The 20,904-nt window shown below is 55.7% G+C and overlaps 2 protein-coding genes across 2 annotated transcripts; one reads left to right on the top strand and one right to left on the bottom strand.

Moving 5' to 3' along the window:
- Positions 1-318: 318 nt before the first annotated feature.
- Positions 319-17,682, bottom strand: LOC134057443 (glutamate receptor ionotropic, kainate 5-like; the record flags this gene model as incomplete). Its single annotated transcript, XM_062514429.1, has 14 exons — positions 319-481; positions 1,547-1,675; positions 1,784-2,009; positions 3,152-3,317; positions 4,648-4,821; positions 5,263-5,372; positions 6,560-6,673; positions 7,019-7,213; positions 9,607-9,714; positions 10,894-10,998; positions 14,739-14,891; positions 15,614-15,775; positions 16,403-16,456; positions 17,476-17,682. Coding segments are annotated over 14 exons (2,066 nt in total), but the record flags the coding sequence as incomplete, so codon positions are not given.
- Positions 17,683-17,827: 145 nt separating this feature from the next.
- LOC134057444 (basic proline-rich protein-like) lies at positions 17,828-20,251 on the top strand. Its single transcript, XM_062514430.1, has one exon. It carries the CDS (start codon positions 17,828-17,830, stop codon positions 20,249-20,251), a length of 2,424 nt encoding a protein of 807 aa, XP_062370414.1.
- The last annotated feature ends 653 nt before the right edge of the window (positions 20,252-20,904 follow it).

Here is a 20,904-nt window from a genome sequence, read left to right on the forward strand (position 1 = left end):
CCCCCCCCCCAAACCCCTCTGGGACCCCCCCAAATCCATCCAGGACCCCCCCGATCCATCCGGACCCCCCAAATCCATCCTGTACCCTCCAAATCCATCCAGGACCCCCCCAGATCCGTCCAGGACCCCCAAACCCCTCTGGGACCCCCCCAAATCCATCCGGGACCCTCAAAACCACCCGGATCCCGAGACTCCATCTGGGGACCCCACCCTCAGTTCCATGGAGACCCCTCCCAAACCCCTCCAAATCCATCCAGGACCTCCAAATCCATCCAGGACTTCCCCACACTCAATGGAGACCACCCCCAAATCCCCCACCCCAAATTCCCCAGGCTGGACACGCCCCAGCCCGTCCCCACCTCCTCGGTCTCAGCCGAGCGCCGCGTGGACCACACGAACTCCATGACGGCCACCAGGATGGCCACGACCAGGCCGCACACCAACACCACGAAGATGCCGCCAATGTTCTCCATGCCCAGCCCTGGGGACACGGGGGGGACACCGGGGGCGACACGGGGGGACACCGGCATGACCCAACTCAGTTTAATGTCGTTAATTCAACTCAACCCAACTCAACTCAACGCAACCCAACTCAACCCAACTTGGCCAACCCAACCCAACCAAGCTCTACACATCTCAACCCAACCCAACCCAACTTGGTCAACTCAACCCAACTCAACCCAACTCAACCCAATCCAATCCAACTCAACCCAACCCAACCCAACTTGGTCAACCCAATCCAACTGAACCCAACTCAACCCAACCAAACCAAACCAAACTTGTTCAACCAAACCCAATGCAACCCAATCGAACCTAACTCAACCCAACCCAATCCAACCCAACTTGTTCAACCAAACCCAACTTGTTCAACCAAACCCAACGCAACCCAGTCGAACCCAACTCAACCCAACTCAACCCAATCCAACCCAACTCAACCCAACTCAACCCAATCCAACCCAACTCAACCCAACTCAACCCAACCCAACCCAACTTGTTCAGCCAAACCCAACTCAACCCAACTCAACCCAACCCAACCCAACTTGTTCAACCAAACCCAACCCAACCCAACCCAACCCAACCCAACCCAATCCAACCCAACACAATCCAACCCAACCCAACCCAACCCAATCCAACCCAACCCAATCCAACCCAACCCAACTTGTTCAGCCAAACCCAACTTGTTCAACCAAACCCAACGCAACCCAGTCGAACCCAACTCAACCCAACTCAACCCAATCCAACCCAACTCAACCCAACTCAACCCAACTCAACCCAACCCAACCCAACTTGTTCAGCCAAACCCAACTCAACCCAACTCAACCCAACCCAACCCAACCCAACCCAACCCAACCCAATCCAACCCAACCCAATCCAACTCAACCCAACCCAATCCAACCCAACCCAATCCAACCCAACCCAACCCAACCCAATCCAACCCAACACAATCCAACCCAACCCAACCCAACCCAATCCAACCCAACCCAACCCAACCCAACCCAATCCAACCCAACCCAACCCAACCAAACCCACTCCACCCCACCCCCACCTTTGGCACGGTGATCCTCCTCCTTGGGGCAGTGCCCCCCTTCCCACCATTTCCTCTTGAGGATCTCCAGCCGGTTGTTCTCCTGCAGCTGCAGGATCGCCAGCGTGATCTCATCACGGAACGGTGAGCCTGCCGGGGTGGAGGGGGGGATAACGAGGGACATGACACCGGGGGACGTTTCTGGGGGGATGGGAACCCCACCGCAGCCCCTGCCCGGCCCCGGCGCCCTCGCGGTACCCAGCGGCATGCCGATGCCGTAGCCCTTGGTGTCCAGCAAGCCACCGATCTGCGTCAGGTTGCAGTTGTGGCGCCGGTGGTACTCGTTCATGGTGGACTCCAGCAGGAAGGCGTACTTGGAGTTGAGGACGCGCGCGATGCCTTCCTCGGTGCTCTTGACGAAGACGCTGGGCTGCTTGGAGTGCATGTAGTTCCACATCCGCTGGTAGGTCTGGTAGCGCGAGTTCTGGTGGGGGGCGGCGGGGGAGACGGGCTTGGGGGGGGCTGTGGGGGGCTGGGGGGCGGGGGGTTGAGTTGGGTGGGTTGGGTTTGGCTGGGTAGGGTTGAGTTGGGTATGGAAGGATTTTGTTGGTTGGGTTGGGTATAGTTGGGTATAGTTGGGTATGGTTGGGTTGGGTTGAGTTGGGTTGGGTATAGTTGGGTATGGTTGGGTTGGGTGTGGTTGGATTGGTTTGGGTGAGGTTGGGTTGGGTTGGGTTGGGTTGGGTACAGCTGGGTTGGTTGGGTTGGGTTGGGTTTGTTTGCATTGGGTTGGGTTGGGTGTGGTTGGGTTGGTTTGGTTGGGTTGGGTTTGTTTGGGTTGGGTACAGTTGGGTTGGTTGGGTTGGGTTGGGTTGGGTTTGTTTGCGTTGGGTTGGGTTGGGTGTGGTTGGGTTGGTTTGGTTGGGTTGGGTTGGGTACAGTTGGGTTGGTTGGGTTGGGTACGGTTGGGTACAGTTGGGTTGGTTGGGTTCGGTTGGGTTGGGTTTGTTTGGGTTGGGTTTGTTTGCGTTGGGTTGGTTGGGTGTGGTTGGGTTGGGTTTGGTTTGGGTTGGGTTGGGTTGGGTGTGGTTGGGTTGGGTTGAGTTGGGTTGGGTTGAGTTGGGTTGGGTGTGGGTGGGTAGGTTTGGTTTGGGTTGGGTATAGTTGGGTGTAGTTGGGTTGGTTGGGTTGGGTTGGGTTGGGTTGGGTTGAGTTGGGTTGGGTGCGGTTGGGTAGGTTTGGTTTGGGTTGGGTTGGGTGTAGTTGGGTTGGTTGGGTTGGGTTGGGTTGGGTGTGGTTGGGTTGGTTTGGTTTGGGTTGGGTTGAGTTGGGTGTAGTTGGGTTGGTTGGGTTGGGTTGGTTGCGGTTGGATTTGGTTGGGTTGGGTTTGTTTGGATTGGGTTTGTTTGCGTTGACCAACTGGGCTGATTGATTGTGTTAATTGATTGCGTGGGCTGGCTGATTTGTTGGGTTAGTTGGGATGACTGATTGATTGATTGATTGGATCAATCTGGTTGATTGATTGATTGATTGATTGGTTGGGTTAATTGCCTTGATTGACTGACTGAACCAATCAGGTTGATTCATTGATTGACTGATTGATCTCCCGGCTGCCCCGGCCCTGACCTGGAAGAAGGTCATGGTGGAGCCGGCGTGGATGGTGCCGTACTCGATGTTGGTCTGGTCGGCGAGGTCGTCGGCCGACTCCACCGGCACCTCCATGCGCTGCACGGTCAGGAACGCCGCCAGGTTGGCCGTGTACGACGAGATGATGATGAGGGTGAACGCCCACCTGAGGGGGGGCGGGGTCAGGGCGGGGGAGGGGGGCACACCTGGGCAGGGAGATTCCCCGAACCCACCCCGAACCAACCCCGAAAACCCGGCCCCAAAACAGCACCGAAAACCCTAAAAACCACCACGGAAACCCGACAAAATCACCCCAAATCCCACCAAAATCACTCAAACCCACTCCCCAAAACAGCGCCAAAAACCTCCCAAATCGCCCCTGGACCCCACCGAACCCCACAAACTCCCCTGAACCCCCCCAGAACCCCCCAAATCCCAAATCCCGAACCCCGGTTCTGACCAGACGCCGCTGACGCAGCGCGCGGAGCCCCCCAGACCCCCCCAAATCCCGAACCCCGAACCCCGAACCCCGGTTCTGACCAGACGCCGCTGACGCAGCGCGTGGAGCCCCCCAGAACCCCCCAAATCCCGAACCCCGGTTCTGACCAGACGCCGCTGACGCAGCGCGTGGAGCCCCCCAGAACCCCCCAAATCCCGAACCCCGAACCCCGGTTCTGACCAGACGCCGCTGACGCAGCGCGCGGAGCCCCCCAGAACCCCCCAAATCCCGAACCCCGGTTCTGACCAGACGCCGCTGACGCAGCGCGTGGAGCCCCCCAGAACCCCCCAAATCCCAAATCCCAAATCCCGAACCCCGAACCCCGAACCCCGGTTCTGACCAGACGCCGCTGACGCAGCGCGTGGAGCCCCCCAGAACCCCCCAAATCCCGAACCCCGGTTCTGACCAGACGCCGCTGACGCAGCGCGCGGAGCCCCCCAGAACCCCCCAAATCCCGAACCCCGGTTCTGACCAGACGCCGCTGACGCAGCGCGTGGAGCCCCCCAGAACCCCCCAAATCCCAAATCCCAAATCCCGAACCCCGAACCCCGAACCCCGGTTCTGACCAGACGCCGCTGACGCAGCGCGTGGAGCCCCCCAGAACCCCCCAAATCCCGAACCCCGGTTCTGACCAGACGCCGCTGACGCAGCGCGCGGAGCCCCCCAGAACCCCCCAAATCCCGAACCCCGGTTCTGACCAGACGCCGCTGACGCAGCGCGTGGAGCCCCCCAGAACCCCCCAAATCCCAAATCCCAAATCCCGAACCCCGAACCCCGAACCCCGGTTCTGACCAGACGCCGCTGACGCAGCGCGTGGAGCCCCCCAGAACCCCCCAAATCCCGAACCCCGGTTCTGACCAGACGCCGCTGACGCAGCGCGCGGAGCCCCCCAGAACCCCCCAAATCCCGAACCCCGAACCCCGGTTCTGACCAGACGCCGCTGACGCAGCGCGCGGAGCCCCCCAGAACCCCCCAAATCCCGAACCCCGGTTCTGACCAGACGCCGCTGACGCAGCGCGTGGACAGCGCTCGCGGCAGGACCTCGGCTCCCTGCTGCAGGAATCCCCCGACCGGGAACCAGAGGCTGTTCCCCAGCGTGTACTGGTTCTCCACCAGCCCCGGCCGCTCCCGCAGGCACGGGTGGGGGTTGTACCACTCGTACGGGCTCAGCCTGGGGGGGCACGGCCGGTCGGGACCCCCCCCCCCCCCCACCACCCACCCACCCCGGCGGTGGGGGGGATGCCGTGGGGCGCCCCACTTCAGTTTGGGGTCACGCCGAACCCGTAAAACCCGTCTGGGGTCACGCCGAAACCGCTGAACGCTTTTGGGGTGCCCCCCTCCCCCTCCCCCCCCCCCCCACCCGGTTCCGTTCGGGGGTCGCGCCAAACCCTCTTGGGGACGCCCCTCACTCCCCTCCGGGTCACCATTTTGGGGTGCCCTCCCTTCCAGTTTGTGGCCCCATTATGAGGTGTCCCCAGGATTTGGGGAGGGAATTTTTGGCTGCTCTGGGAGGTTTTTGGTGGTTTTTTTTTTGGGGGGGGGGGAGTTTTCCGTGGATTTTCACTCCCTCCCTCCCTTTTCGGGGCCAGTTTTTGGGGTGTACCCCCCTCACCTGGCGGCCAGGAAGAGCACGCAGCTGACGGCCAGGTAGGCCAGGAGCATGAAGAGCCACACGGCCGGCGAGAAGGGGTCTAGGAAGGAGAAATACCCCGGCTTGCGGCCCTGGGGGGACGCGGTGTGAGACCCCCGCGGTGGCACCCCAAAATCATCCCAAAACCATCCTGAAACCGCCCCAAAACTGCACCCGAACCAGACAGAAATCCCCCAAACCATCCCAAAATTGTCCTAAATCACTCTCAAAATACTGCAAACCCCCCAGAGCAACCCAACCACCCCAAACCCCACACCCCAAACCCCAAACCCCAAATCCCAAATCCCAAACCCCAAACCCCAAACCCCAAATCCCAAATCCCAAACCCCAAACCCCAAACCCCAAATCCCAAACCCCAAACCCCAAACCCCAAACCCCAAACCCGTATCAGGTGCACGCGGTACAGGATGCTGATGAACCCCAAACCCCAAATCCCAAATCCCAAACCCCAAATCCCAAATCCCAAACCCCAAACCCCAAACCCCAAACCCCAAACCCCAAACCCGTACCAGGTGCACGTGGTACAGGATGCTGATGAACCCCAAACCCCAAATCCCAATTCCCAAACCCCAAACCCCAAACCCCAAACCCCAAACCCGTACCAGGTGCATGCGGTACAGGATGCTGATGAACCCCAAATCCCAAATCCCAAACCCCAAACCCCAAACCCCAAACCCCAAACCCCAAACCCCAAACCCCAAACCCGTACCAGGTGCACGCGGTACAGGATGCTGATGAACCCCAAACCCCAAATCCCAATTCCCAAACCCCAAACCCCAAACCCCAAACCCCAAATCCCAAACCCCAAACCCGTACCAGGTGCACGCGGTACAGGATGCTGATGAACCCCAAACCCCAAACCCCAAATCCCAATTCCCAAACCCCAAACCCCAAATCCCAAATCCCAAACCCCAAACCCCAAACCCCAAATCCCAAACCCCAAACCCCAAACCCCAAACCCCAAACCCCAAACCCGTACCAGGTGCACGCGGTACAGGATGCTGATGAACCCCAAACCCCAAATCCCAAACCCCAAACCCCAAACCCCAAACCCCAAACCCCAAACCCGTACCAGGTGCACGCGGTACAGGATGCTGATGAACCCCAAACCCCAAATCCCAAACCCCAAACCCCAAACCCCAAACCCCAAACCCCAAACCCGTACCAGGTGCACGCGGTACAGGATGCTGATGAACCCCAAATCCCAAATCCCAAACCCCAAACCCCAAACCCCAAACCCCAAACCCCAAACCCGTACCAGGTGCACGCGGTACAGGATGCTGATGCCGAGCGTCATGAAGGGCTTGGAGAAGTCGATCACCTTCTCCCGCTCGGCCGTGATGGTGAAGGCGGCCACGGCCAGGTCGGCTTTCTGGGAGGGGGGACGAACCCCAAAAATGTGGGGTCAGGTGGGGTTGGGCACCCCGTCTGGCACCCCAAAAACCATCCGGGGGTCAGGGGGTCAGCACCGAGAGCCCTCGGAGCTGAGAGGGGTCCAGCGAGGCTTTGGGGAATCCCCTGTGAGATTTTGGGGTCTTTTGAGCCAGTTTTGGGTCTTTGGAGGGGTTTTGGGGCGCACCCACGGCTTTGCTGCGCACCAAACCTTTGGGGTCATTTTCCCAAGCGGGATTTTCCCCAAACCTTTCATTCCCACCAGGATTTTTCCAGCAGGATTCCCCCCCCCTCCCCGACCCTTTCCCCGTTCCCGTAGCCGTACCCGGTTGATGAGCTCGCCCACCATGCCGGTCCAGGAGCCGTTGGGCTCGGGGGCCCCGTAGAGCCCGTCCTCCACCAGCTTGATGTGGAAGCGGAACTTGAGCAGCGCGGCGAGCTCGCGCAGCATGTCCACGCAAAATCCCTCGTAACGCTCGGGGCCGCCCGCGCCGCCCACCCGCATCACGTACGGGTTCTCCTGGAGGGGACGCGGGAGCGGTCAGTGGGACGGGAGGGGTCAGTGGGACATGGGAATGGTCAGTGGGACAGGAATGGTCAGTGGGACACGGGAATGGTCAGTGGGACACAGGAATGGTCAGTGGGACATGGGAATGGTCAGTGGGACACGGGAATGGTCAGTGGGACACGGGAATGGTCAGTGGGACACGGGAATGGTCAGTGGGACGGGAGGGGTAGTGGGACACGGGAATGGTCAGTGGGATGGGAATGGTCAGTGGGACACGGGAACGGTCAGTGGGACACAGGAATGGTCAGTGGGACACAGGAACGGTCAGTGGGACGGGAGGGGTCAGTGGGACGGGAATGGTCAGTGGGACACGGGAATGGTCAGTGGGACACAGGAATGGTCAGTGGGACACGGGAATGGTCAGTGGGATGGGAATGGTCAGTGGGACACAGGAATGGTCAGTGGGACACGGGAATGGTCAGTGGGATGGGAATGGTCAGTGGGACATGGGAATGGTCAGTGGGACACAGGAATGGTCAGTGGGACATGGGAATGGTCAGTGGGACACGGGAATGGTCAGTGGGACACAGGAATGGTCAGTGGGACATGGGAATGGTCAGTGGGACACGGGAATGGTCAGTGGGACACAGGAATGGTCAGTGGGACACAGGAATGGTCAGTGGGACACGGGAATGGTCAGTGGGATGGGAATGGTCAGTGGGACATGGGAATGGTCAGTGGGACAGGAATGGTCAGTGGGACACAGGAATGGTCAGTGGGACACAGGAATGGTCAGTGGGACATGGGAATGGTCAGTGGGACACGGGAATGGTCAGTGGGACACAGGAATGGTCAGTGGGACACAGGAATGGTCAGTGGGACACAGGAATGGTCAGTGGGATGGGAATGGTCAGTGGGACAGGAATGGTCAGTGGGACACGGGAATGGTCAGTGGGACACGGGAACGGTCAGTGGGACAGGAATGGTCAGTGGGACACAGGAATGGTCAGTGGGACAGGAATGGTCAGTGGGACACAGGAATGGTCAGTGGGACAGGAATGGTCAGTGGGACACAGGAATGGTCAGTGGGATGGGAATGGTCAGTGGGACAGGAATGGTCAGTGGGACACGGGAACGGTCAGTGGGACACGGGAATGGTCAGTGGGATGGGAATGGTCAGTGGGACACAGGAATGGTCAGTGGGACACGGGAATGGTCAGTGGGACACGGGAATGGTCAGTGGGATGGGAATGGTCAGTGGGATGGGAATGGTCAGTGGGACGGGAATGGTCAGTGGGACAGGAATGGTCAGTGGGACACGGGAATGGTCAGTGGGACACGGGAATGGTCAGTGGGATGGGAATGGTCAGTGGGATGGGAATGGTCAGTGGGACACGGGAATGGTCAGTGGGACGGGAATGGTCAGTGGGATGGGAATGGTCAGTGGGACACAGGAATGGTCAGTGGGACGGGAATGGTCAGTGGGACACGGGAATGGTCAGTGGGACACGGGAATGGTCAGTGGGACACGGGAACGGTCAGTGGGACACAGGAATGGTCAGTGGGACACGGGAATGGTCAGTGGGACACGGGAATGGTCAGTGGGACACGGGAATGGTCAGTGGGACACGGGAATGGTCAGTGGGACATGGGAATGGTCAGTGGGACACGGGAATGGTCAGTGGGACACGGGAATGGTCAGTGGGACATGGGAATGGTCAGTGGGACACGGGAATGGTCAGTGGGACACAGGAATGGTCAGTGTGACATGGGAATGGTCAGTGGGACACGGGAATGGTCAGTGGGACACAGGAATGGTCAGTGGGACACAGGAATGGTCAGTGGGACACGGGAATGGTCAGTGGGATGGGAATGGTCAGTGGGACATGGGAATGGTCAGTGGGACACGGGAATGGTCAGTGGGACACAGGAATGGTCAGTGGGATGGGAATGGTCAGTGGGACACGGGAATGGTCAGTGGGACGGGAATGGTCAGTGGGACACGGGAATGGTCAGTGGGACGGGAATGGTCAGTGGGACATGGGAATGGTCAGTGGGACAGGAATGGTCAGTGGGACACAGGAATGGTCAGTGGGACACGGGAATGGTCAGTGGGATGGGAATGGTCAGTGGGACATGGGAATGGTCAGTGGGACACGGGAATGGTCAGTGGGACACAGGAATGGTCAGTGGGATGGGAATGGTCAGTGGGACACGGGAATGGTCAGTGGGACGGGAATGGTCAGTGGGACACGGGAATGGTCAGTGGGACGGGAATGGTCAGTGGGACACGGGAATGGTCAGTGGGACACGGGAATGGTCAGTGGGATGGGAGTGACCAGTGCAGCCTCCTCCCAGTCCCTCCAATCCCCTCCCAGTCCCTCCCAGTCCCTCCCAGTGCTCACCAGGATGGTGGTGATGATGAGGGTTTTGTTGGCCAGGCTGTCCGAGGCGTTCAGGGCCAGCGTGGCCTCGTCCATGGCGAGTGTCCGGTTGGAGAACCACACCCCCACCTGGGGGCGTGGCCACCGCATCAGGGGCGGGGCCACAAGAGGTGTGGTCATTGGGGTGTGGGAGAGGGGGGGCCTGGGGGTCACTCGGGGTCACTCAGGGGTCAGAGGTCACTCAGGGTCACTCAGGGGTCACTCGGGGTCCCTCATTGGTCACTCGGGGTCACTCAGGGTCACTCAGGGTCACTCAGGGGTCACTCAGGGTCACTCAAGGGTCACTCATTGGTCACTCAGGGTCACTCAGGGTCACTCAGGGGTCACTCAGGGTCACTCATTGGTCACTCATTGGTCACTCATTGGTCACTCAGGGTCACTCAGGGTCACTCATTAGTCACTCATTGGTCACTCATTGGTCACTCATTGGTCACTCATTGGTCACTCAGGGTCACTCATTAGTCACTCATTGGTCACTCATTGGTCACTCATTGGTCACTCAGGGTCACTCATTGGTCACTCAGGGTCACTCATTAGTCACTCATTAGTCACTCATTGGTCACTCATTGGTCACTCAGGGTCACTCATTGGTCACTCATTGGTCACTCATTGGTCACTCATTGGTCACTCAGGGTCACTCATTGGTCACTCAGGGTCACTCATTAGTCACTCATTAGTCACTCATTGGTCACTCATTGGTCACTCAGGGTCACTCATTAGTCACTCATTGGTCACTCATTGGTCACTCAGGGTCACTCAGGGTCACTCATTAGTCACTCATTGGTCACTCATTGGTCACTCATTGGTCACTCATTGGTCACTCAGGGTCACTCATTAGTCACTCATTGGTCACTCATTGGTCACTCAGGGTCACTCATTAGTCACTCATTGGTCACTCATTGGTCACTCAGGGTCACTCATTGGTCACCCATTAGTCACTCATTGGTCACTCATTGGTCACTCATTGGTCACTCAGGGTCACTCAGGGTCACTCATTAGTCACTCATTGGTCACTCATTAGTCACTCATTGGTCACTCATTAGTCACTCATTGGTCACTCATTGGTCACTCAGGGTCACTCATTAGTCACTCATTGGTCACTCATTGGTCACTCAGGGTCACTCATTGGTCACTCAGGGTCACTCTGGGTCACTCATTGGTCACTCAGGGTCACTCATTGGTCACTCATTGGTCACTCATTGGTCACTCAGGGTCACTCATCGGTCACTCAGGGTCACTCGGCCCCACCTCCCGGTGTCCATCCCGGCCCTTCTCCAGCACCCTCAGGCTGTAATTCGTGCGCTGCCCTTTGCTGTTGAACTCCACGCGCCCGGTCAGCCCGTCGTACTCCACCTGGAGCGACCAAAATCACCCAAAATACACCCAAAAATGCACCCCGAAACACCCCAAAATACATCCCAAAATACACCCAAAAATACACCCCAAATACAGCCAAAAATACACCCCAAATACAGCCAAAACACGCCAAAATAAACCCAAAAATACACCCAAAAATACACCCCAAATACAGCCAAAAATACACCCCAAATACAGCCAAAACACGCCAAAATAAACCCAAAAATACACCCAAAAATACACCCCAAATACAGCCAAAAATACACCCCAAATACAGCCAAAACACGCCAAAATACATCCAAAAATACACCCAAAACACCCCAAAATACACCCCAAATACAGCCAAAACACGCCAAAATACATCCCAAAATACACCCAAAAATACACCCCAAATACAGCCAAAACACCCAAAAATACACCCCAAATACAGCCAAAAATACACCCCGAAATACAGCCAAAGCACCCCAAAATACATCCCAAAATACACCCAAAAATACACCCCAAATACAGCCAAAACACCCCAAAATACATCCCAAAATACACCCAAAAATACACCCCAAATACAGCCAAAACACCCAAAAATACACCCCAAATACAGCCAAAAATACACCCCAAATACAGCCAAAACACCCAAAAATACACCCCAAATACAGCCAAAAATACACCCCAAATACACCCAAAACACCCCAAAATACACCCAAAAATACATCCAAAAATACACCCAAAACACCCCAAAATACACCCCAAATACAGCCAAAACACGCCAAAATACACCCAAAAAATACCTATATACACCCCAAAATACACCCAAAACACCCCAAAAAATACACCCAAAAATACACCCAAAATACACCAAAACACACCCAAAAATACACCCAAAAAAATCCCTATATACACCCAAAAAGACACCGGAAAAATACACCCAAACCACCCCAAAAATACACCCAAAATACACCCAAAATACACCCAAAAATACACCCAAAACCCCCCAAAATACACCCAAAAAATCCCTATATACACCCCAAAATACACCCCAAAATACACCCAAAACACCCCAAAAAATACACCCAAAAATACACCCAAAACACCCAAAATACACCTAAAAAATACACCCAAAACACCCCAAAATACACCCAAAAATACACCCAAAATACCCCAAAATACACCCCAAAAAATACACCCAAAAATACACCCCAAACACCCCAAAATCCGCCCCAAAACCCCACAGGAATCCCAAAATCCCCCCAAAACTTCATCCCCCACTTTTTACAATTCCCGCTGGGATTTCCCCCCCCCCCGCCCCCGGATCCCCCCACCGGGATTTCGGGAATTCGGGATTTTTTGGAATTTCCGAATTTTGGGATTCCAGGGTTTCAGCACTTCAGAATTTCCAGATTTGGGGATTCCAGGATTTTCAGGGGCTTTGGCATTTTGGGATTTCGAGGTTTCGTCATTTTGTGATTTCAGAGTTTCGGAATTCCGCGATTCCGGGGATTTTGGTGATTTCGGAATTTCGGGATTCCGCAGTTTTGGGTTTTCAGAACTCCGGGGATTTGGGGGGAGGTTTTGGAGTTTCAGGATTTTGGGATTTCCACAATTCCAGCGATTTTTTGAGGATTTTATGATTTCGGAGGAACTGCAGGGTTCCCAACGGTTTCGGGATTTGGGGATTTCCACAATTCCGTCGATTTTTTGGGGATTTTATGATTTTGGGGGAATTACAGGGTTCCCAACGGTTTCGGGATTTGGGGATTTCCACAATTCCATCAATTTTTGGGGGATTTTATGATTTCGGAGGAACTGCAGGGTTCCCAACGGTTTCGGGATTTGGGGATTTCCACAATTCCAGCGATTTTTTTGGGGATTTTATGATTTCGGAGGAACTGCAGGGTTCCCAACGGTTTTGGGATTTTGGGATTTCCACAATTCCGTCGATTTTTTGAGGATTTTATGATTTCGGAGGAACTGCAGGGTTCCCAACGGTTTCGGGATTTGGGGATTTCCACAATTCCATCAATTTTTTTGAGGATTTTATGATTTCGGAGGAACTGCAGGGTTCCCAACGGTTTCGGGATTTTGGGATTTCCACAATTCCATCGATTTTTTTGAGGATTTTATGATTTCGGAGGAACTGCAGGGTTCCCATCGGTTTCGGGATTTTGGGATTTCCACAATTCCATCAATTTTTTTGGGATTTTATGATTTCGGAGGAACTGCAGGGTTCCCATCGGTTTCGGGATTTTGGGATTTCCACAATTCCATCGATTTTTTTGGGATTTTATGATTTCGGAGGAACTGCAGGGTTCCCAACGGTTTCGGGATTTGGGGATTTCCACAATTCCAGCGATTTTTTTGGGATTTTATGATTTCGGAGGAACTGCAGGGTTCCCAACGGTTTCGGGATTTGGGGATTTCCACAATTCCAGCGATTTTTTGAGGATTTTATGATTTCGGAGGAACTGCAGGGTTCCCAACGGTTTCGGGATTTGGGGATTTCCACAATTCCATCGATTTTTTTGGGATTTTATGATTTCGGAGGAACTGCAGGGTTCCCAACGGTTTCGGGATTTGGGGATTTCCACAATTCCAGCGATTTTTTGAGGATTTTATGATTTCGGAGGAACTGCAGGGTTCCCAACGGTTTCGGGATTTGGGGATTTCCACAATTCCATCAATTTTTTTGAGGATTTTATGATTTCGGAGGAACTGCAGGGTTCCCAACGGTTTCGGGATTTGGGGATTTCCACAATTCCATCAATTTTTTTGAGGATTTTATGATTTCGGGGGAGCTGCAGGGTTCCCAACGGTTTCGGGATTTGGGGATTTCCACAATTCCATCAATTTTTTTGAGGATTTTATGATTTCGGGGGAACTGCAGGGTTCCCAACGGTTTTGGGATTTTGGGATTTCCACAATTCCGTCGATTTTTTGGGGATTTTATGATTTCGGAGGAACTGCAGGGTTCCCAACGGTTTCGGGATTTTGGGATTTCCACAATTCCAGCGATTTTTTGGGGATTTTATGATTTCGGAGGAACTGCAGGGTTCCCAACGGTTTCGGGATTTGGGGATTTCCACAATTCCATCGATTTTTTTGGGATTTTATGATTTCGGAGGAACTGCAGGGTTCCCAACGGTTTCGGGATTTGGGGATTTCCACAATTCCAGCGATTTTTTGAGGATTTTATGATTTCGGAGGAACTGCAGGGTTCCCAACGGTTTCGGGATTTGGGGATTTCCACAATTCCATCGATTTTTTGAGGATTTTATGATTTTGGGGGAACTGCAGGGTTCCCAACGGTTTCGGGATTTGGGGATTTCCACAATTCCATCGATTTTTTGAGGATTTTATGATTTTGGGGGAATTACAGGGTTCCCAACGGTTTCGGGATTTGGGGATTTCCACAATTCCATCAATTTTTTTGGGATTTTATGATTTCGGAGGAACTGCAGGGTTCCCAACGGTTTCGGGATTTTGGGATTTCCACAATTCCATCAATTTTTTTGAGGATTTTATGATTTCGGAGGAACTGCAGGGTTCCCAACGGTTTCGGGATTTGGGGATTTCCACAATTCCATCAATTTTTTTGGGATTTTATGATTTCGGGGGAACTGCAGGGTTCCCAACGGTTTCGGGATTTTGGGATTTCCACAATTCCATCGATTTTTTTGGGATTTTATGATTTCGGAGGAACTGCAGGGTTCCCAACGGTTTCGGGATTTTTTCCCGGCGCTCACCATGCGCAGGTAGTTCATGAGGCTGGTGCCGTGGGGCCAGATCCCGGGCGCGGCGCAGGCCAAGGGGCGCCCCCCGATCTCCTGGCTCCGGTTCAGCTCCCGCACGGCGCCCACCACCACGTGCACGGCGTCGAAAAGCAGCGCCGCCGACAGCTGCGGGGATTCCAATGGGCCGCTTTTGGGCTTTCATCCCACCCCCCCCAAAAAAAAAAAACCAAAAAGAAACCCCAAAAAACCCAAAAACCCCAAAATCCCCACCCCAGAAAACCCCCGGGGATTTGGGGGTCTCCAGGTTGTTGAGTTTCCCTGCCTTTTTCTGTCCATTTTTAATTTTTGTCCTGTTTTTCCCGCATTTTTGGGGTCGCTTCCAGGTATTGGGGTCCCCTCAAAGTTTTTTTCTGGGGATCCACTCAAAGCTTTTTTTGGGGTCACTTCAAAGTTTTTTTCTGGGGATCCACTCAAAACTTTTTTTGGGGTCGCTTCAAGATTTTTTGGGGTCACCTCAAGGTTTCCAGGGGTTCCTTCGAGACTTTTTGGTGCCGCTTCAAGGATTTTTTGGGGGCCTGCCTTCATTATTTCTTTTGGAGTCCCTACTTATTCTTTTTTTTTTTTTTTTTTTTTGGGGGGGGGCGGGGTGTCCCTTCATTATTTTTTGGGGTCTACCCCCTCCCACAAGCGACTTCTCACCACCCGACCCCCAAAACTTTGGGGTCAACCCCCCCCCACCAAACCTCCATCTTTTCCCCCGTTTTTGGGGCCGTTTCCTGCAGGTTTTTTTTTTTTTTTTTTTTATGGTGGGGTGGGGGGGGTTCCCTCCAGGGATTTGATTTTTTGGGGGGGATCTCCTCGGGGTTTTTGGGGTCCACCCCCCTCACCGCGGGGCCGGGGTAGGGCCCGAAGTCGCAGCTCTCGCGCCAGGACATGTTGAGGCTCCGCACGAACTCGGGGTAGAAGCGGTGGCTCGTGTTGAACATGGAGAAGCCCAGGACGGTGGCCGGAGCGGCCGGCAGAGAGTCCAGCCGGAGCAGAGGGAAGTCCTGGGGGTCAGCGAGGGGGTCACGGGGTCATCGGGGTCGTTTTGGGGTCGTTAGGGGCCATAGAGAGACAATCGGGGTCACTCGGGGTCATTTTGGGTCATTTGGGATCGGTTGGGGGGCATTGGTCACTCAGGGGTCACTCAGGGTTCACTTGGGACACTCAGGGGTCATTCAGGGGTCATTCAAGGGTCACTTGGGACACTCAGGGGTCACTCAGGGGTCACTCATTGGTCACTCAGGGGTCACTCAGGGTCACTTGGGACACTCAGGGGTCATTCAGGGGTCACTCAGGGGTCACTCAGGGGTCACTCAGGGGTCACTCAGGGGTCACTCATTGGTCACTCAGGGGTCACTCAGGGTCACCCAGGGGTCACTCAGGGTCACTCAGCGTCACTCAGGGGTCACTCGAGGTCACTCAGGGGTCACTCATTGGTCACTCGGGTCACTTGGGTCACTTGGGTCACTCAGGGTCACTCGGGGGTCACTCAGGGTCACTCAGGGGTCACTCGGGGGTCACTCAGGGTCACTTGGGGTCACTCAGGGTCACTTGGGGTCACTCAGGGTCATTCAGGGGTCACCCAGGGGTCACTCAGGGTCACCCGGGGGTCACTCGGGGGTCACTCTCACCATGGTGGTCAGGATGTATTTGTAGAACGTCGACGTCATCCCCAGCTCCGAGGCCTGGGGGGGCACCAGGGTGGGTCTGACCCCCCCAAAAAAAATCCCCCCAAAAATCTCCCATCTTCCCCAAAATCACCCAAAAATCCCCCCAGAACCTCCTCCCAGACATCCCCAGAACCCCAGGAGACCCCCCAAAACCCCCGTTCCCACCAGCCCCTCCCGAAACTCCCCAAAAACTGCCCCGAAACCTCCCCAAAACTCAACAACCACGAAACTCCTCAAAAAGCACAACAAAGTTCCCCAAAACTCCCAAAAACCGCCACGAATCCATCCCAAAAATCCCCAAAACCACAAATCCATCCCAAAACTCCCAAAAGCTGCCACAAATTCATCCCAAAAACCCCCAAAACCACAAATCCATCCCAAAACTCCCAAAAAACCACAAATCCATCCCAAAACTCCTCAAAACCGCCACAAATCCATCCCAAAACTCCCAAAAAACTGCCACAAATCCATCCAAAACTCCTCAAAAACCACAAATCCATCCCAAAACTCCTCAAAACTCCCCAAAACCATCCCAAAACTCCCAAAAAAACCGCCACAAATCCATCCCAAAACTCCTCAAAAACCACAAATCCATCCCAAAACTCCTCAAAACTCCCCAAAACCATCCCAAAACTCCCAAAAAACCGCCACAAATCCATCCCAAAACTCCCCAAAAACCGCAACAAATCCATCCCAAAACTTCCCAAAAAACTGCCACAAATCCATCCCAAAACTCCTCAAAACTCCCCAAAACCATCCCAAAACTTCCCAAAAAAACCGCCACAAATCCATCCCAAAACTCCCCAAAAGCCACAAACCCATCCCGAAACTCCCCCAAAACCTCCCCAAAAATTCTACAACCACCCCAAAACTCCCCCACAACTCCCCAGAACCGCCACGAAATCCCCCGAAAACTCAAAGAGAACGCCACGAACGCATCCCAAAAAACTCCCCGCAAACACAAAAATTCCCAAAAAAAAAAAAAAAAAATCCCAAAACGTCCAAATCCTGCCCCACCCGCGGAACCCCCGGACCTTGGCCAGCACCAGCCCCGCGGTGGCGGCGCTGCCGTCGATGATGATCGTGGGAACTTTGTCGTCGCGGATTTCCTTCAGCAGCGGCGTCGGGTCCTGCTCGGCGTCCAGGACGCGCACGGAGAGCGACTCGCGGGAGATGAGGAACTGCCGCACCAGCTCCTCCAACCGCAGGAGGCCTGGGGAGCGCGGAGCCGGACCCCCGAATGGGCACCGGGACCCCCAAAATCAGCCCCAAAATCAGCCCCAAAACCGGACCCCGAATGGGCACCGGGACCCCCAAAATCAGCCCCAAAACCGGACCCCGAATGGGCACCGGGACTCCCAAAATCAGCCCCGAAACCGACCAAGAATGGGCACTGGGACCCCCAAAATCAGCCCCGAAACCGGACCAAGAATGGGCACCGGGACCCCCAAAATCAGCCCCAAAACCGGACCAAGAATGGGCACCGGGACCCCCAAAATCAGCCCCGAAACTGGACCCCGAATGGGCACCGGGACACCCAAACCGGGCCCCAAAATCAGCCCCAAAACCGGACCCCGAATGGGCACCGGGACTCCCAAAATCAGCCCCAAAACCGGATCCCGAATGGGCACCAGGACCCCCAAAATCAGCCCCGAAACCGGACCAAGAATGGGCACTGGGACCCCCAAAATCAGCCCCAAAACCGGACCCCGAATGGGCACCGGGACTCCCAAAATCAGCCCCAAAACCGGACCCCGAATGGGCACCGGGACTCCCAAAATCAGCCCCAAAACCGGACCCCGAATGGGCACCGGGACCCCCAAAATCAGCCCCGAAACCGGACCCCGAATGGGCACCGGGACTCCCAAAATCAGCCCCGAAACCGGACCCCGAATGGGCACCGGGACCCCAAAATCAGCCCCGAAACCGGACCAAGAATGGGCACCGGGACCCCCAAAATCAGCCCCAAAACCGGACCCCGAATGGGCACCGGGACCCCCAAAATCAGCCCCAAAATCAGCCCCAAAACCGGACCCCGAATGGGCACCGGGACTCCCAAAATCAGCCCCAAAACCGGACCCCGAATGGGCACTGGGACCCCCAAAATCAGCCCCAAAAACCGGACCCCCGAATGGGCACCGGACTCCCAAACCGGGCCCCAAAATCAGCCCCGAAACCGGACCAAGAATGGGCACCGGGACCCCCAAAATCAGCCCCAAAACCGGACCAAGAATGGGCACCGGGACTCCCAAAATCAGCCCCAAAACCGGACCCCGAATGGGCACCGGGACCCCCAAAATCAGCCCCAAAACCGGACCAAGAATGGGGCACCGGGACCCCCAAAATCAGCCCGAAACCGGACCCCGAATGGGCACTGGGACACCCAAACCGGGCCCCAAAATCAGCCCCAAAACCGGACCCCGAATGGGCACCGGGACTCCCAAAATCAGCCCCAAAACCGGATCCGAATGGGCACCAGGACCCCCAAAATCAGCCCCGAAACCGGACCCGAATGGGCACCGGGACTCCCAAAATCAGCCCCGAAACGGACCCCGAATGGGCACCGGGACCCCAAAATCAGCCCCGAAACCGGACCAAGAATGGGCACCGGGACCCCCAAAATCAGCCCCAAAACGGACCCCGAATGGGCACCGGGACCCCCAAAATCAGCCCCAAAATCAGCCCCAAAACCGGACCCCGAATGGGCACCGGGACTCCCAAAATCAGCCCCAAAACCGGACCCCGAATGGGCACTGGGACCCCCAAAATCAGCCCCAAAAACCGGACCCCGAATGGGCACCGGGACTCCCAAACCGGGCCCCAAAATCAGCCCCGAAACCGGACCAAGAATGGGCACCGGGACCCCCAAAATCAGCCCCCAAAACCGGACCAAGAATGGGCACCGGGACTCCCAAAATCAGCCCCAAAACCGGACCCCGAATGGGCACCGGGACCCCCAAAATCAGCCCCAAAACCGGACCAAGAATGGGCACCGGGACCCCCAAAATCAGCCCCGAAACCGGACCCCGAATGGGCACCGGGACACCCAAACCGGGCCCCAAAATCAGCCCCAAAACCGGACCCCGAATGGGCACCGGGACTCCCAAAATCAGCCCCAAAACCGGATCCCGAATGGGCACCAGGACCCCCAAAATCAGCCCCGAAACCGGACCAAGAATGGGCACCGGGACCCCCAAAATCAGCCCCAAAACCGGACCCCGAATGGGCACCGGGACTCCCAAAATCAGCCCCAAAACCGGACCAAGAATGGGCACCGGGACCCCCAAAATCAGCCCCAAAATCAGCCCCAAAACAGGACCCCGAATGGGCACCGGGACTCCCAAAATCAGCCCCAAAACCGGACCAAGAATGGGCACTGGGACACCCAAACCGGGCCCCAAAATCAGACCCAAACCAGACCCCAAATGGGCACCGGGACCCCCAAAATCAGCCCCAAAACCAGACCCCGAATGGGCACCGGGGACCCCCAAAATCAGCCCCAAAATCAGCCCCAAAACCAGACCCCGAATCAGCCACAAATCATCCCTGGAGCCAGACCCCGAATGGGGGCACCGGGACCCCAAAATCAGCCCCAAAACCGGACCCCGAATGGGCACCGGGACCCCCAAAATCAGCCCCAAAACCGGACCCCGAATGGGCACCGGGACCCCCAAAATCAGCCCCAAAACCGGACCCCGAATGGGCACCGGGACCCCCAAAATCAGCCCCAAAATCAGCCCCAAAACCAGACCCCGAATGGGCACCGGGACCCCCAAACTGGGCCCCAAATCAGCCCCAGACCCCCAATAACTCCTGATAACCCCCCCAGTGAACCCCAATGAACCCCAACAAACTGCAATAAATCCCGAACAAACCCCAAATGAACCCCAGTGAACCCCCAAATAAACCCCAAATAAACCCAAATGGACCCCAAATAAACCTAAATGAACCCCAAATAAACCCAAATAAACCCAAAAGGACCCCGAATGACCCCGAATGACCCCGCATGACCCCAAAAGGACCCCAAAAGGACCCCGAATGACCCCGAAAGGACCCCAAAAGGACCCCGAATGACCCCAAATGACCCCGAATGACCCCGCATGACCCCAAAAGGACCCCAAAAGGACCCCAAAAGGACCCCAAATGACCCCGAAAGGACCCCAAAAGGACCCCAAATGACCCCAAATGACCCCGAATGACCCCAAATGACCCCGAATGACCCCGAATGACCCCGCATGACCCCAAAAGGACCCCAAAAGGACCCTGAATGACCCCAAATGACCCCAAATGACCCCAAATGACCCCAAAACGACCCCAAAAAGACCCCGAATGAACCCGAATGACCCCAAAAGGACCACAAATGACCCCAAATGACCCCAAAAGGACCCCAAAAGGACCCCAAAAGGACCCCGAAAGGACCCCAAAAGGACCCCAAATGACCCCAAATGACCCAAAATGACCCC

This window comes from Cinclus cinclus, unplaced genomic scaffold (assembly GCF_963662255.1).
Source record: "Cinclus cinclus unplaced genomic scaffold, bCinCin1.1 SCAFFOLD_311, whole genome shotgun sequence".
NCBI lineage: Eukaryota > Metazoa > Chordata > Aves > Passeriformes > Cinclidae > Cinclus > Cinclus cinclus.

What these genes read in the sequence shown, in the direction of transcription:
- LOC134057444 (XM_062514430.1), top strand. Translation starts at nt 17,828, where the DNA reads ATGGGCACTGGGACCCCCAAAATCAGCCCCGAAACCGGACCAAGAATG.